Genomic DNA, 16,717 nt, shown 5'->3' on the forward strand with positions numbered 1-16,717 from the left:
AGAAAATTGAATTAATAATTTAATAATTCCTCTCCCAAAATCTCCAAGCCTATATGGTTTCACAATAAAATTCTACCAAATGTTTACAGGAAAACTAACACCAATTCTACATAATCCCTCTCAGAAAATAGAAGAGGGAACAATTCCCAATTCATTTTATGAAGACAGCATTATTCTGATACCAAAACAAGACAGAAAAATAACTGCAACAGACTAGTATCTCTCATGACTATAGATGCAAAAATACTTAACAAAATATAAGAAAATAGAACTCAGCAGTATATAAAAAGAATTATACACTATGACCAAGTTGGGGGGTTTATTCCAGCAATTCAAAATTGGTTCAGGATTCAAACATCGATTGATGTAATTCACCGTATAAGAGGTTAAAGGAGAAAAATCACATGATCACATTAATAAATGAAGAAAAAGAATTTGACAAAAGTCAATATCCATTCATGAGAAAACTCTCAGAAAAAGACAAATAGAAGGTAACTTTCTCAACTTGATAAAGGTCATCTATCAAAAAAACTACATCTGGGACCTCCCTGGTGGTCCTGTGGTTAAGACTCCACACTTCCACTGCAGGGGGCACCGTGTTCCATCCCTGTTCGGGGAACTAAGATCCTGCATGCAGCATGGTGTGGCCAAAAAAGCTAAACAAACAAACAAAAAACTACACCTAACATCATATTTAACAGTGAAATAGTGAATACTTCCCCATGAGATTGGGAACAAGGCAAAAATATCCACTCTCATCACTCTTATTCAACACAGTACTGGAAATTCTAGCCAGTGAAATAAGGAAATAAAAGGTAAATAGATTAGAAATGAAGAAATAAAACTGTCCCTATTTGCAAATAACATGATTATCTACATAGGAAATCCCAAGGAATCTACCAAAAAAAAAATCCTAGAATTAATAAGGGCATTCAGGAAGGTTCACATGATACAAGATTAACATACAAAAATTTATTGTATTTCTACAAACTAGCAATGAAAATGTAGACAACATAATTAAAATTATAATACCATTTACAATGCCGTTTTACAAAGTCAAATTAAGAGAGAAGCACTTAGGTATATAAGAAAACACATTAAGAGCTTATATGCTGAAAACTACACAATGCTGATCAAAGAAATTAACTAAATAAATGGAGAGATATATCATGTCCATGTATTGGAAGACTCAAAATAATGTGTTAATTCTACCCAAATTGACCTATAGGTTTAACATAATCTCAGCAAGATTTTTCTCAATTTTCTAAATTACCCTAAAATTTACATAGAAATATTGGGTTGGCCAAAAAGTTTTCTGTAAGATGTTACGGAAAAACCCGAGCAAACTTTTTGGCCAACCCAATACAAAGGAATTAGGATAGCTAGAACAATTTTTTTTCATTAATTAGTTAATTTATTTATTTATGGCTGTGTTGAGTCTTCGTTGCTGCACGTGGGCTTTCTCCAGTTGTGGCGAGCGGGGGCTACTCTTCGTTGCGGTGCACGGGGCTCTCATTGCGGTGGCTTCTCCTGTTGTGGAGCAGCACAGGCTTCAGTAGTTGTGGCACACGAGTTCAGTAGTTGTGGTTTTCAGGCTCTAGAGCAGAAGCTGAGCAGTTGTGGTGCATGGGCTTAGTTGGTCCGAGGCATGTGAGATCTTCCCGGACCAGGGCTCGAACACGTGTCCCCTGCGTTGGCAGGCGGATTCTTAACCACTGCGCTACCAGGGAAGTCCCCATTTTTTTTTAAAGAATAAAGTGGGGGGCATCAGTCAATTTCAAGACTTAGTATATGGCTATACTAATCAAGACTGTAGTATTCGTGAAGGGATAGATGCATAAATCAATGGAAGAAACTAGAGTACCCAGAAGTAGACCCACACAAACATGCCCAACTGATTTTTAACAAAGATGCAAACACAATTCAGTGGAAGAAAGATAAGTCTCTTCAGCAAATGGTATGGCACAATTGGACAGCCCTAGGGAAAAGAAAAAAAAAAGAACTCTGACCTAATTTTCATACATAATACAAATATTAACTCAAAATGGAGTCACAGACTTAAATGTAAAAGGTAAACTATAGATAAAACTTTTGGAAAAAACATATAAGAAAATCTTCGGGATTGCAGGCTAGGTAAAGAATTCTTAAGACCTGATGCCCCAAACACCCAAAACCCAATCCATAAAAGAAAAATTAACAAACTGGACTTCATAAAAATTTTAAATGTTTGCTCAAAAGACTCTGTTGAGAGGATGAAAAGACAAACTATAGACTGGGAGAAAATATTTGCAAGCCACATATCTGACAAAGCACTAGTATCTAGAATAAAGGACTCTCAAAACTCAATAATAAAAAAACAAATAATCCAATTAGAAAATGGGCAAAACACATGAACAAACATTTCACCAAACAGGATATACATATAGCAAATGAGCACAGGAAAAGATGTTCAACATCTTCAGCTATTAGGAAAATACAAATTAAAATGAGATATCACTACACACCTATCAGAATGGCTAAAATTAAGAACAGTGACAACACCAAATGTTGGTGAGGATGCAGAGAAACTGGATCACTCATACATTGCTGGTGGAAACGTAAAATGATATACCTACTCTGAAAAAACTGTTTGGTAGTTTCTTTAAAAACTAACACGCATGGGACTTCCCTGGAGACCCAGTGGTTAAGACTCCACGCTTCCACTTCAGAGTACACAGGTTTGATTCCTGATGGGGGAACTAAGATTCCACATGCTGGCGCGGTGTGGCCAAAAAAAACAAAAAAACCCAAAGAAACCCCCACTAAACATGCAACTACCACATGACTCAGCAATTATACTCCTGGGCATTTATCCCAGAGAAATGAAGACTGATTTTCTCAGAAAAACCTCTGTACATGAATGTTTATAGCATCTTTATTTATAATAGCCAAAAACTGAAAACAACCCAGATGTCCTTCAATGGATGAAAAGTTAAACATATTTCTAGTATATCCACACCATGGACTACTAAAAAGGAATGAACTATTCATATATGCAACTATCTGTATGAATCTCTAGAAAATTAGGTTGAGTTGAAAAAGCCATTCTGAAAAGTTTACATACTGTATATACTTCCATTTATATAAGTCTTGAAATTACAGGCTTATAGAGTTCAGATTAGTGGTTGCTGGGGTGGTTAAGGACTGGAGTGGGGTACGGAAAGTGAATGTGGCTATTAACGGGCTACATGAAGGATCCTTGGCATGATGGAATTGTTCTGTATCTTGACTGTAACAATGTCAATATTCTGGTTGCGATATTGTACTATAATTTTACAATATATTACCTCTGTGGAAGAACTGAGTAAAGGGTACGTGGGATCCTTTTCTATTATTTATTTCTTTATTTCCCCTTTGTATTACTTCTTAGAACTGTATGTGAATCTATAAGTATCTCAAAATAAAAAATTTAATTTTAAAAATGCACAAAATTAAATGACAAATGCAAAGCATGAAAAAGATTTGCCAAATATGATAAGAAATTAATAACCTTAATATGTCCAAAGGTTTTAGGGGTAGGGGAGTGACAAGCACAAACTATTGGGTGTAAGACAGGCTACAAGGATGTATTGTACACCTTGGGGAATACAACCAATATTTTGTAATAACTGTAAATGGAGTGTAACCTTAAAAATTGTATAAAAATTTTAAAAAATAATAAATTGGGGACTTCCCTGGTGGCGCAGGGGTTAAGAATCTGCCTGCCAATGCAGGGGACATGGGTTCAATCCCTGAACCGGTAAGATCCCACATGCTGCAGAGCAACTAAGCCCATGGGCCACAATTACTGAGCCTGCGCTCTAGAGCTCACGTGTCACAACTACTGAGCCCGTGCGCTGCAACTACTGAAGCCCGCACGCCTAGAGCCTGTGCTCTGCAACAAGAGAAGCCACCACAATGAGAAGCCCACGCACCGCAACAGAGTAGCCCCTGCTCGCGGCAACTAGAGAGAGCCCGCGCTGCAATGAAGACCCAACACAGCCAAAAATAATTAAATAAAACAAAATAATAAATTCAAACATGTCCAAAGCTTTTATAAGTCAATAGAAAAACAAATGAGCAAAGAACACAAATAGGTATTTCACAAAGGAAAAATACAAACAGCTAATATGCATCAAAAAATTAACCTCACCGACAATTAAAAGCAAGAAAAATTAAAACAATGTAAATTTTTCACCCATCAGACTAGCAGAGATTGTAAATTAGATGCCACAGAATCTGCTGGGAAGTAAGAGCTCTTATACTATTGACAGGAATAGAAAATGACAGACTTTTATAGGAGGGCCATTTAGTAAAATGCATTAAAAACCTTTTTAAAAAGTACATACCTTAAAAAAAAAAGTACATACCTTTAATCATACTAATTTCAAGTCTAGACATTTATCCTAAGAAAATAATCAGGAACACATGCAGAGACTTATTTACAAAGATCTTCACTATGGCATATAATTTGTCATGTCCCCAGATAAGGTATTATTGGGTAAATGACAGCCATGTATTGAAATAAAATACAGAAAATGACACTTGAGAAAAAAAATCACAAAAATATTGTGACATATCAAATGAAAAAAACTGGTTACAAAACTATTGCAATATGTGACCCCAATTTTATTTCAAAAGATAACTTTTTTTAATACAAGTTTACCAAAAAGACTAGAAGAATTCACACAGAAAGCATAACAGTGGGGTGGTATCATGGGTGATAAATACATTGTTTTCTGTGTGCTTCTCTGCATTATCAAAATTTTTCTAGCAAAGACTATGTGTTAAATTGCTTCAGCCATTAGAAGAAAAAGGCAGTAACACTTTTTTAAAAAGGAGCCCTGTGTGGTAAGGCAGGCAGTCAGTTCACACCCTTGGCCTGGGAACAAGCCAGACACTTTAACGGCACTGAGGCTTTGGGCAAATGGCAGAGACATAACATGTTAGGCAGGAGCAGCCTCCCTTCCACCTCTGATGAGGCATGACTCACCTTTCAGAGTTCCTGAAGTAGCTGCTAATTAGGGTGGATAAGTCTGAGCTCATCCATCACAGGTGTGATATTTGGTTGATTTGTTACACTGTCCTGGTTCTTGATTCTACTACGATTGCTTCCATGTTCCTGAAAACCTTGAAACTGTTTTGCACACCTGACCTGAAGTCTTTATAAAGGGTGAAAGGACATAAACATCCACACAAAATTGTATACCCAATGGAAAAAGCTAGCCACCTCCCCGCAAATCATATCCCCCCACCCCAGATCACACCCTCACCTGTAACAAGCACTTGATCCGTTCTCCAGGGGTCATAATTCCCGTGGTGAATACACCAGATAACATCCCAGCTGCAAATAGTTGGGGGTAGCTATATTGAAAACAAAAACAAGAGGCAAGAACCTGTGACTAACCACCCAGAACAGAGGCAATCCCAGCAAAGAGGACTTTGAAAGAAAAAATAAGTATTTGGACTGGGCAGAAGTCCAGCACAAATAAAGCATATTTCACACAAAACCCAAGGTCTAGGTATATTCTGATGTCAAATTTCCCAAGGCAGGGGTCTCAGTGCCAAGAGCAATATGAGCTTGGTCACAAGGCCCACATGCACACTCAGATGGCCTCACCCATGGGAGAAGTTTCCTCCCCGGCCTGCCATGCACAGTGACTATGGACGAGTTTCCAGGCCTCTCTAAGCCTTGATCTGTAAAGTTCAGGGTTGTTGTGGAAAAAAGCCTCTAACCCAGAATGCAGACCTCAGTCAACCCCAGTTCCCCTCCAATCTTGCCTCCGCTGGATCACCAAGGGCCTGAGAACATTTTAAGCCAAGATTCACAAAGGATGGTGTCAAGGCCGGAGGAATGGCTGTGGCCACTTCCACAGGCTAAGGGGGCCAGCCAGGCCAGTTGTGAGGAATGTGCTGTAAGATGCTGGGAAGGGCCCAGTCAGGGATGGTACCCACAGACATGATGGGTCCTGTGGCCTTCCATGCAGGGAATAGTCCCCCAGTGGCCAGAGATATGGATCCTCACCATGGCTCTCACAGAATGAACCACATTGAATATTTGGAGGAATTGGAGGCTCCTGGTGTCACGGCCTGTCCCACCTCTGGCATCTCCTTTTCTTTCTAAGATTAGCTATACCAGACTGGTCTGGAGGCAGTGGAGCACAGAGCTACAATTAGCATTTCAATAGTGTCCCCACAATTTAGCAAATGTTGTTGAAAAACTTCACTTTCTTGCCTGGGCCGCAGGCCCCTCCTAACCCCAAGCCTCTGATAGCTGAGCCTTCAGGCCTGTCCCACACTACAAGGAGCCCCAAACCCAGAGAACAGATGTCAAATAGGGAAAGGGAGACATCCACTTCGGGTCCTTCCTTCCAGGGCACCAGTCTCAATGGTCCTGTTTTTTCCAGGCACTCACACAACTACCTCAGGCATGCAAGCCCAGCACACAAGCTGAATGTTCAACAGTCAGGAGACTTGCTTTCATGCATGGCCTCCTTTACAGTCTCAGTTCACACTGCTGTCCCCAAGAGGAGTCCTCTCAGCAACAAAACTTCCCCTCATGAGACCAACATCTGTTCTTCCATGTATGCCCAGACCTTAGGCTGGACATACCTCCATCTCCCGGGACTGAGGACTTTCCTCTGAACAGGGTCTGTGTGTGCACAGGATACCATGCAGACACCCTACATGGGTGGCCCATTCTGCCACCCTTCACCCCCACATAAGGGAAGCATCTGTGAGTGCTGGACCCAAGGTCCTGGTAATGTTCCTATCCATACTGTCCCCAAACACTACTGCAGGGAGGGGAAGGTGGCAGGGTTGACATTCAGGATTCAGAGCACGGCAGGATTATGGGGGCAGGGACCTGAGTGTCTCAACCTTTGCTTAAGCAGGAAGGGTGCTTCTCTGAGGACTGACACAATAGTATAGGGAATACAGCCTACAGGCTGAAGTACTAGCAGTGACCCCACGGGGGTTCTTGTGCATGGCCCTTGTGACCTGGCACATGAGCTAAAAGACCAGGTGCTCAAAGAGGACATGTGTCCATAGGACATTTGGACTACCAACAGTCAAACACAGTTTCAAAAGGAAGCCCCACACACCCACATTTGGGGCCACCTGTACTTTTTATAGAGCTGGTCACATTCAGAGGGTCACAAGGACTCCAAAAATAGAGTTTCACATTACGAGCATTTCTATCTATGTCCAGACCCTCACTCAGCCTGCTGTGGCCTGAAGTAGTGACAGAAAACAACCACATGGCACCCTGGGCTGCCTCCCTTGAGCTCCCAATCCCAAGCCTAGCCAGGGTCCTGTGCTGCCTGCAGCCCCTCCCAGGAGTTGTCAGCCTGCACAGCTCAGACTGAGTGTGCCTTGTCATCCCATGTTTCAACTCAGAATTCCCCTGCATCCCAAGAAGCCTGTTTTCATTAACTACTTTGTAAATTCTGAACTATAATTCTGCCTCATCTGCCTCTTCATACCCAAATCTAACTTAAAGTTTACTGAAAGGAAAGATACTAATTTATTTCACTTTAACAGAGAAACCAGGGACTTCCCTGGTGCCGCAGTGGTTAAGAATCCACCTACCAATGCAGGGGGCATGGGTTCAAGCCCTGGTCCGGGAAGATCCCACATGCTGCGGAACAACTAAGCCCATGCGCCAAAACTACTGAGCCTGCGCTCTAGAGCCCGTAAGCCACAACTACTGAGCCTTCATGCCACAACTACTGAAGCCTGCACACCACAACTACTGAGCCCACGCACCTAGAGCCCGCGCTCCACAAGAGAAGCCCCCGCAATGAGAAGCCCGTGCACTGCAAAGAAGAGTAGCCCCCGCTTGCCACAACTAGAGAAAGCCCGTGCACAGCAACAAAGACCCAATGCAGCCAAATAAATAAATAAATTAATTAATTAAATTTTAAAAAAACCCAGAGAAACCAATATCTGAAATAATTATGTTATTAAAATGAAGGGCTTCCCTGGTGGTGCAGTGGTTAGGAATCCGCCTGACAATGCAGGGAACACAGGTTCGAGCCCTGGTCCAGGAGGATCCCACATGCCACGGAGCAGCTAGGCCTGTGTGCCACAACTACTGAGCCTGCACTCTAGAGCCCAAGAGCCACAACCACTGAGCCCATGTGCCACAACTACTGAAGCCTGCATGCCTAGAGCCCGTGCTCCGCAAAAATAGAAGCCACTGCAATGAGAAGCCCACACACCACAATGAAGAGTGGCCCCCTCTCACCACAACTAGAGAAAGCCTGCGTGAAGCAGTGAAGACCCAATGCAGCCAAAAATAAGTAAGTAAATAAATAAATAAATAATTTTTTTTAAAAAAGTAAAACAAAAGTTGGAACCTTCCCTTCTCCCAACCAGGTGATGGGAAACAAGGCTGCTGCTGTCTTTACTGCAGCACCAGGTACCTTCATGGCATTTTACACACATTTTAGCACTCAGACCTCCCAATGCTATGGAGTTAAGTGATACTACCTCACAGAAGAAATTATGACAAACTAATAAGGGGGTGGGGGAGGGATCTGAGTTTTTCTTTTTCCTTTTTGGTTCACAGGGCAAAGGAAAACTCAAGTACCTCCCTCACGTGGAGCAACCAGGAGCTAGCCCTGGGGACCCAGGAGGACAGCCACTGCCTGTCAGCCAAGGTTCTTTCCCTTAACCTGTGTCACACCACCAGGCAGAACAGCATTGAGTCCTCCAGGCTTGTAAGTACTCACCTGAGCACATCCTCTGGGTGTTTTTGTTGCAGTTTCTTCCCCAAACCAAACCCAAAGAAGCACACAGCAAACATGGGGGTGACCCCAATGATGGGGGCGGCCATGCCCCGATATAGACCCATGATGCCCTGCAAGGAATCACAGAAGTGGAAGCTGTTTACAGACACAGCTAACTTTTACATCACTGAAACAGGGAAGCAGTGTGACCTCTGACCTGTGGCCTCCTTCCCTCACCTCCCCTCCAAGCAAGGAGAGCTTTTAAAAGGAAGAATACTCCCACATTTATCAGAAAGAGTTGTCTTCTTATACACTGCTGGAGAAACTGAAAACAGCTCCTATTCTGGAAGGCAATCTGGAAATATGTAGCTTACACTTTCATCAGAAAATTCTCTGTCTAGAAATGTATTCTAAGGAAATACTCAGATATAGAAAAGAATGACATCAGGAATTTATTAAGTAGCAAAATTCTGGAATGAACCTAAAAATTCTCAAATAGGAGATTGAGACACATTATGGGAATTCCATAAATTGACTATCACATAGCCATAAAATCACATTATAACATGAGAAGAGACTACTAAGTGAAAAAACAGCAGGCTACAGGGACTTCCCTGGTGGTGCAGTGGTTAAGAATCTGCCTAACAATGCAGGGGACACGGGTTCGAGCCCTGGTTTGATCCCTGGTCCAATCCCTGGTCCGGGAAGATCCCACATGCTGTGGAGCAACTAAGCCCGTGCGCCACAACTACTGAGCCTGCGCTCTAGAGCCCACGAGCCACAACTACTGAGCCTGCGTGCCTAGAGCCCATGCTCCACAACAAGGGAAGCCACCGCAATGAGAAGCCCACACAACACAACGAAGAGTAACCCCCACTCGCCACAACCAGAGAAAGCCCACATGCAGCAATGAAGACCCAATGCAGCCATAAATAAATAAATAAATAAATAAATAAGCAGGCTACAAAACAGAATGTACAATGTGACTTCTTTGGGGTGACGTTAGAGGTGTACAAAATTCTTGTATTTCCCAAGTATTAAGACATGAGGGGAGTTCCCTGGTGGCCTAGTGGTTAGGATTCCAGGCTTTCACTGCTGTGGCCCAGGTTCAATCCCTGGTCGGGAAACTGAGATCACTCAAGCCGCCCAGTGTGCCCCCGCAAAAAGAAGACATGGGGTTTTTATTGTTAAAGACAATAGCAAGACTGCACATCAATTTTCACTAGTACAGTTTGATAATGAAAGCAACTATGTAGTAGCCAATAAATAGACAAATAGATATCCCAACCAAACAAGTTAGTAAATCAAGGAAGAGGAAGATCTGGGACCCAGGAGACCACGAGTTTGGCGCAAGAGAGGTGAAGGGGATTTCCAGGATGGTGTCTGGTACAGTGGGCCTGGGAAGAAACCAGTCTACGTGGGAGTATGAGGATAGAGGACTCCAGGAAGAGCTTGTTTTTTCTAAGAAGAACAAAGCAAAACAATAAACACTGGAACAACAGATTATAACTGTTTAGGCAGTGTGGAAAACCAAACAAAAAGGTATTCCACAGAGCATTTAGGGTACAGGATGACAGAGGCAGAGATTCAAAGAAACACAAGCAAAAGAAACTGATGCAATTTTTAACCCAACCTCAAGAAAAACAAAAAGTTGTACAAGAAATGAAATACACATCATAGAACATTACTTAGTTAACAGAGAAAAACACACATAAAGTTGTAATCATGAAAACACCGAATTGTACTAAACCACGAAGTATGATAAAATTATATGGGCAGGGCAGAAAGGTGATAAGGAATGCAAGAGTTAAAATCATCTACCACAAATAGGTAGCGAAAACACATTTTTTTCTCTCTTTTTTTTAATTGGAGTATCATTGCTTTACAATGTTGTGTTATATATTTTTTTTAATTAATTAATTTATTTATTTATTTATTTTTGGCTGCATTGGGTCTTCGTTGCTGCGCCTGGGCTTTCTCTAGCTGTGGCGAGCGGGGGCTACTCTTTGTTGCCATGTGCGGGCTCCTCATTGCGGTGGCTTCTCTTGTTGTGGAGCATGGGCTCTAGGTGCATGGGCTTCAGTAGTTGTGGCTCATAGGCTCTAGAGCACAGGCTCAGTAGCTGTGGCGCACGGGCTTAGTTGCTCCACGGCATGTGGGATCTTCCTGGACCAGGGCTCGAACCCATGTCCCCTGCATTGGCAGGTGGATTCTTAACCACTGCACCACCAGGGAAGTCCCTGTGTTAGTTTTAAAACACATTTTTAAATGTATAAAATACACGTATGCATCTAGGTAGAAAATAGCATTAATAACTGAGAGAGCTGAAAGTAACCTCTAGAGAAATGGGGTGGGAGGGCTACTTTGTTACAAGTCCTTCAGTAGCAAACTAAGTGCTTGTATCATTTTAATACAAATAAGGGACAATTTTTAAAACAAAACACAAAAAAATGTTAAAGTTGCTCCCTACAGAAAGTAGCAGGAGAAACAGGGTGGAGTTGCACACTGAGAGGGTCCACAGACCTAGGCTGGAGAACCTGCCTCGCTACAGACCCTGGCCATTCACAACCCATCTTCTTTCCAGAACTCAAGGGGCACAACTGTACCCGTCAGTACTCCTCCCATATCCTGCAAAGGTCTAGCACTGCTACAGGCTGTAAGCAGACTCACCAAGGACAAAGTGCAGAGGGGGTAAATAGGAAAGGTGAATAGGAAGAGAAAGTTCTGAGAAGGATCTGCAAAAGCAGCAGGTGACAAAGCCCTCCAAAAGCCCCTCCCACAGCTTCCCACCTGGGCTGAGAGGATGCCCAAGGCCTGAGGGCCAAACCCACGCCTCCCAACAACTCCTCTAGCCTTCCTTCCACTGTCTGGCCTAGCCAGTTCCATGCAGCACAACCAAGACCCGTCTGGCAGCACCAGAAAGCAGAGAGCTGAGTCTGGCACAGCAAAACCCAGAGACAAGCACAAATATAAACTTAAGGAAGCCTATTCAACTCTGCAGAGAGTTGGGTTTATATGAGCCATTCTCACCAGGCCTCCAGCACCCAGCACACTGCCCAGGTGCTGAATAGGTCCTCAATAACATTTGCTGACCAAGAGGCATGTAATCCTGCCTCTCTGTAAAGGCAGAGAACTCTTGGCTGACTTGAAGCCCAAAGCCTCCACTGGACACGGATCAGACTCCATTCTGGGCTGATGAAAGGAAGAGAGCCTTACAGAAGAAAAGGCAGCACCGTCTCACGCATGGGTGGTTGGGTAGACTCCACCTCAAAATCTTCCTCCCATGCTTGGGTCCTGCAGGAACCCTGGGAACAACTTTTCCTCCCAGACCAAGTCCATCAATCACCAGCATCCCCTCTTTATCTGGGTGACACCCGCTTCTCAGTTTCTGTATATTTAATAAACACTATATATATATTTATTCATATTAGAGTTATATTTTAGGAAACAAAGGAATAGTTCTCAACAAGGTTTTGTCACATATGTGTTAATGAAGTCAGAAATAAACATCACTAGTAATTAAACCTTTTTTAAAATCCCATGTTTTCACTTTAAGAAATATCTGAAAAATTACTATGTAATTCAATAACCTCAAACCAATTTAGTTTCCTTTAGTTAGTTTAGTCTAGGGGTTTGAAGACTCTGCTGGCTTCTTTCACTGTTCCTCAGACTGGCTGACTCTTCCTCCAGATTTTATGTGAACTTCTGACACTGATCCCTGTCAAACTGACTGATCCAGATTTGCATTTTCTTCTATTTCACGTCTCCAACTATTCCTCATGAATTCCCTGTGGTCTAAATTGTGCCTTCCAAAAGAGAGAACCATTTTAGAACCATTTTATTAGCTTCAGTCATTCACATAAAACAGTAGCTGGAACTATCAAAGACTCCAGAGCAATGACAATAGGAGGGCATAGGATAGCACGGTGAGAGAGCCACAGCTGTGGGCTAGACCTCCAACAGAACTACGCAAAGTCACCCTATCCCCCAGAGAAGTAATAAATTAACCCTGTGAAACCATTCCTCTGAATAAGAGAAATGCCCAGCACCAAGATTCCGTACCTCTCTCCTAAGAGTCTTCCGGAAACAGTCAAAGGTCCCAGAATACATGGGAGGCTGTCCAGGCAAATTTGGGGGCTGCGTCTGCAGTCGGACCTGAAACCAGAAGTTAAAATACAGTCATTTCCCAGAATCAAAACTGCCTGTTGGTAGCAATGGCCCAACTGTCTGCTAAACTCTTAACAGAGAAAGCTGCACCTCTGTGCACGTCTTCAGCATTCACTTTATCTGCTGGATTCAGACTTCTCTTTCCTCCAGTTTATTCAAACCCTGTACTCACAAGTCATTAGTAGCATGCTTTTGGAGAGAGTCAGTTCCTCTGATTTCCTCAGCCACTTACTTTTGCTATTTATTTCTTATCTAATGGATCCCACAATGATCCAGTGGAATAGGTACTACCAGTTTACAAATGAGGAGGCTGGGTTTAGTGAGTTCAAATCATGTGCCAGTGAATGCAAAGCTCAGTTCAGCTCTAGGCACTCTCCACACCCATTTGAAGTGCCTTGTCGGTTGTGAGGTAAGGTGCTCAACAAAGATATTTTGGAGTGAGATGGATTTGATCCTACTTTTCTTGGTCCTCATCCTTCTCCACCTTTTGGTGTATCCAATGCTTCAAACTGTCTCTCTTTAAATCTCCCTTCTTGGTACTCCTTCCTTTGTCTCCTTTTCTACTCCAGGCGTCCTCCAAGGCTAAGTACCCTACTCATCTGTTCCACTATCCCTTTCAGAAAACTCAGATTCCAGGGCTTCAGCTTCTGCTCAGTGATGACTTTTACTCAGCCATCTTCAGACCTTCTCTCCCCACCTTTTGGACTACATTTCAAACTGCCTGGAGAAGCTCTCCCTACTCATATCACCTCCAGAATCTCATCCTTTTGATGAATCACCCATTTGTGCCAGAGCCATCAGGCTACCCTCTTTCTCATGATTTGAAACTCTAGCATCCGACCACCTCCTGTTACTTCTCCTCCTCTTATTCACACAGGCACCAAGGCTTTTGGAGAGTTCCTTCAAGAGTCTTCCAGAATCCTAATTTCTTCCTCTCTCCATCTGAAGTCTTCTCCTAGGCCAAGTCCTCACCTATTCTTACCCAGTGTGATGGTTTTCAAATACGCTCACTAACTCTTTGATACTCTTCCCCTTCAAAAGTTAATCCCGGGCTTCCCTGGTGTTGCAGGGGTTCAGAGTCCACCTGCCGATGCAGGGGACATGGGTTCGTGCCCCGGTCTGGGAAGATCCCACATGCCGCGGAGCAGCTAGGCCTGTGAGCCATGGCCGCTAAGCCTGCGCGTCCAGAGCCTGTGCACTGCAACGGGAGAGGCCACAACAGTGAGAGGCCCGCGTACAGCAGGAAAAAAAAAAGAAAAAAAGAAAAACAACAACAACAAAAATAGTCTTTCACTCTTCTACTAGGTTTTAGCGTCAGACTCTACTCCTGCGGCTCTGCAACCATCATGTGCATGTTTATTCTTTGTGGAAAATATACATAACAAAAAATTTACCATTTTAATCATGTTTACGTGTACAGTTCAGTGGTACTAAGTACATTTACAGTCTTGTACAATCACTGCCACCATCCATCTCCAGAACTTTTTTATCTTGTAAAACTGAAACTATATCCAGTAAACAATGATCCCTCATTGGCCCTGCTCCCCAGCCCCAAGCAACTACCACTTTACTTTCTGTCCCATGAATCTCATTACCCTAGTACCTCACATAAGTGGAATCCTTTTCTGTCTGGCTTATTTCATTTAGCAGGTTGTCTTCCGGGTTCATCCATGTTGTAGCATGTATCAGAATTTCACCCTTTTTTTAAGGCTAAATAATATTCCATTGTATGGATATACGGCATTTTTTCCTGTTCATCTGTTGGTAAAAACATTCGGATTGTTTCCACTTTTTGGCTCTTGTGCATAATGCTGCTATGAACAGGGTAGGCCGATACCTGTTCAGGTCCCTGCTTTCAATTATGCCCAAATTCAATTTGGGCACATACCTAGGCGAGGGACTGCTGGATGATATGGTAGTTCTGCGTTAACTCTCTGAGGACCCATCACGCTGTTTTCCATAGCTGCTGCACCACTTGCGTTCTTACCAACAGCACGTAAGGGCTCCGATTCTCCACACCCTTGCCAACTCTGGCTAGTTTCCATTTTTTTGATAACAGCCATCTTAATGGGTACGAAGTGGCTCATTATGGGTTCTAACATGAATGCAATGTGAAAACACCACATTTGTGTAGTGTTCTTTTTGGGATAATGCCTCAGTGATCACCCAGGAAGCTTCCAGTCAGCCAGCTCTTCTCTCCTTTTCCAGCCAGTTTGGTTTATTGGCTTTGGCGGCTTCAGCCTTTCTCAGAAGAGGGCTTGGACCCACTTAATAGGATGACATTAAAGAAATGTTGTAAGATCAGAGATGCAGAGAGAGACTGAGAAAGTGCTTTCATCTTCTTTGATGCCTAGAAGCATTAACACTGACAGGGCAGAGAGAGCCCTTCCCGACCTCCTCTGGAGCAACAGCAGCGCGTGCATCCAGGGCCCCGCAGTGATTGGCCATTGGTTATCAATGGGAAAACTGGGAACCAAACTGAACATCCGACAATTGGACAAATTATGCTAAAACTGTAGAGTGTAATTTTATGCTGACATTAAAATTCTCTTTCTAAAGCATACTTAATGACACAGAAAAAGCATATGATTTAATGTAAAGTGCAAAAGGCTGAATACAAAACATTAATGATGTTCAATATTTACAAATATGCCTTTAAAAATACTAAGAGGAAGTATACAAAAATGTTAGTAGTTATCTCTAGTATGGGTCACTTTTAATTCTCAATGTTTTCCCAGATCCTCTGTAATAAGCATTTAATATCTCTAAATTATTAAAACAAAATTAACGCTATTAAGCAAACACAGTGGCTGCAGTAGACGCACGGAAGTACGTAGAACTGCCTGGAACTCTGCCAGGGAAAAGTAAAGGCATAGATAGTGGCTGAGAGGATGCAGCTATTCTTGTTACTGTTGCTGTGGTTACCTGAGTCCTCACTTCCCTCTCCAGGATGGTGTGGTGTGGACAAACAAGTGTGATAGAGAGTTCACATGAAAGATAAGATCCCCTCAGCTCACTGCCATCCCATAACAGAGAGGACTCCAGAATTAGGGAAAGCGCAATTAGCTATCAAGACTTTCACTAATTAAGGACCCTCCTCTTTTTCCTCCAGAAAAAAAAAAAAAAAAAAATGCAGTGAGCATTTCCAGTCATTTCCATTTCAGTATAGAGGTCCTCGGGCCCTTCCTGGGAATGACATCTGATTGGGGAGGAAGGACAAGAGGATATGGAGGTAGGAGCAACATTTGTATTAGGGAGCAACAGGGTTTCGTTTTTCTTTAAAGAGAGGCCTCAGCTGCCTAGAACTAACAAGATCAAGAGTAGAGAGGCCAGACAATTCTCCCTTACATCAGTGCTGCTTAGAACGACCACTGTCTGGGAAGCCCTAACACACATGGCATTTACCAATTACTGAATAAACATCTGGTTTTGTGTTTCACACTGCCCAAACCAGCCCAGTTGCTTTAATCGTGGTCCTGTGATAGAATGACCCCAGATCCTCTCCTAGATGAAAGGCAGCAAAGAGCTTGCTGCCCAAACTTGCCTGGAGAATGTCCCCAAAGCAATTTCCCTGTGGAGGAAACCCAAACCAGCATTCCAATAAGTCTCCTACACAGGCTTCATGCCTGCTCCCTACAGGCTCACCCTGGCCATGATCTGTCAATTTCCTCCAAGTGTGTGCAGAAATAAGTTTAGAAAACTAGGATGAAGCTTTGAATGCTAAGTCACAGGGTATGGACTTTGGTCTCCAGCAAGGCCTTGCTGAAAGTGTTGCAGGGGAAAGAGGTGATGCATAATGT

General features: G+C 42.9%; 1 protein-coding gene across 1 annotated transcript in view; it reads right to left on the minus strand.

Moving 5' to 3' along the window:
- SLC25A20 (solute carrier family 25 member 20) overlaps window positions 1-16,717 on the minus strand; it is a 30,066-nt gene that overhangs the window by 12,458 nt on the left and 891 nt on the right. The window contains exons 2-4 of the mRNA XM_007446170.1: window positions 12,813-12,905; window positions 8,754-8,881; window positions 5,292-5,382 (exon numbers count right to left, since the gene is read on the minus strand). Of these exons, the coding sequence (XP_007446232.1) occupies window positions 5,292-5,382; window positions 8,754-8,881; window positions 12,813-12,905 (312 nt within the window). The remainder of the gene's footprint in view (window positions 1-5,291; window positions 5,383-8,753; window positions 8,882-12,812; window positions 12,906-16,717) is intronic.

The sequence above is a fragment of the Lipotes vexillifer genome, unplaced genomic scaffold (genome assembly GCF_000442215.2).
Source record: "Lipotes vexillifer unplaced genomic scaffold, Lipotes_vexillifer_v1.1 scaffold491, whole genome shotgun sequence".
Lineage (NCBI taxonomy): Eukaryota > Metazoa > Chordata > Mammalia > Artiodactyla > Lipotidae > Lipotes > Lipotes vexillifer.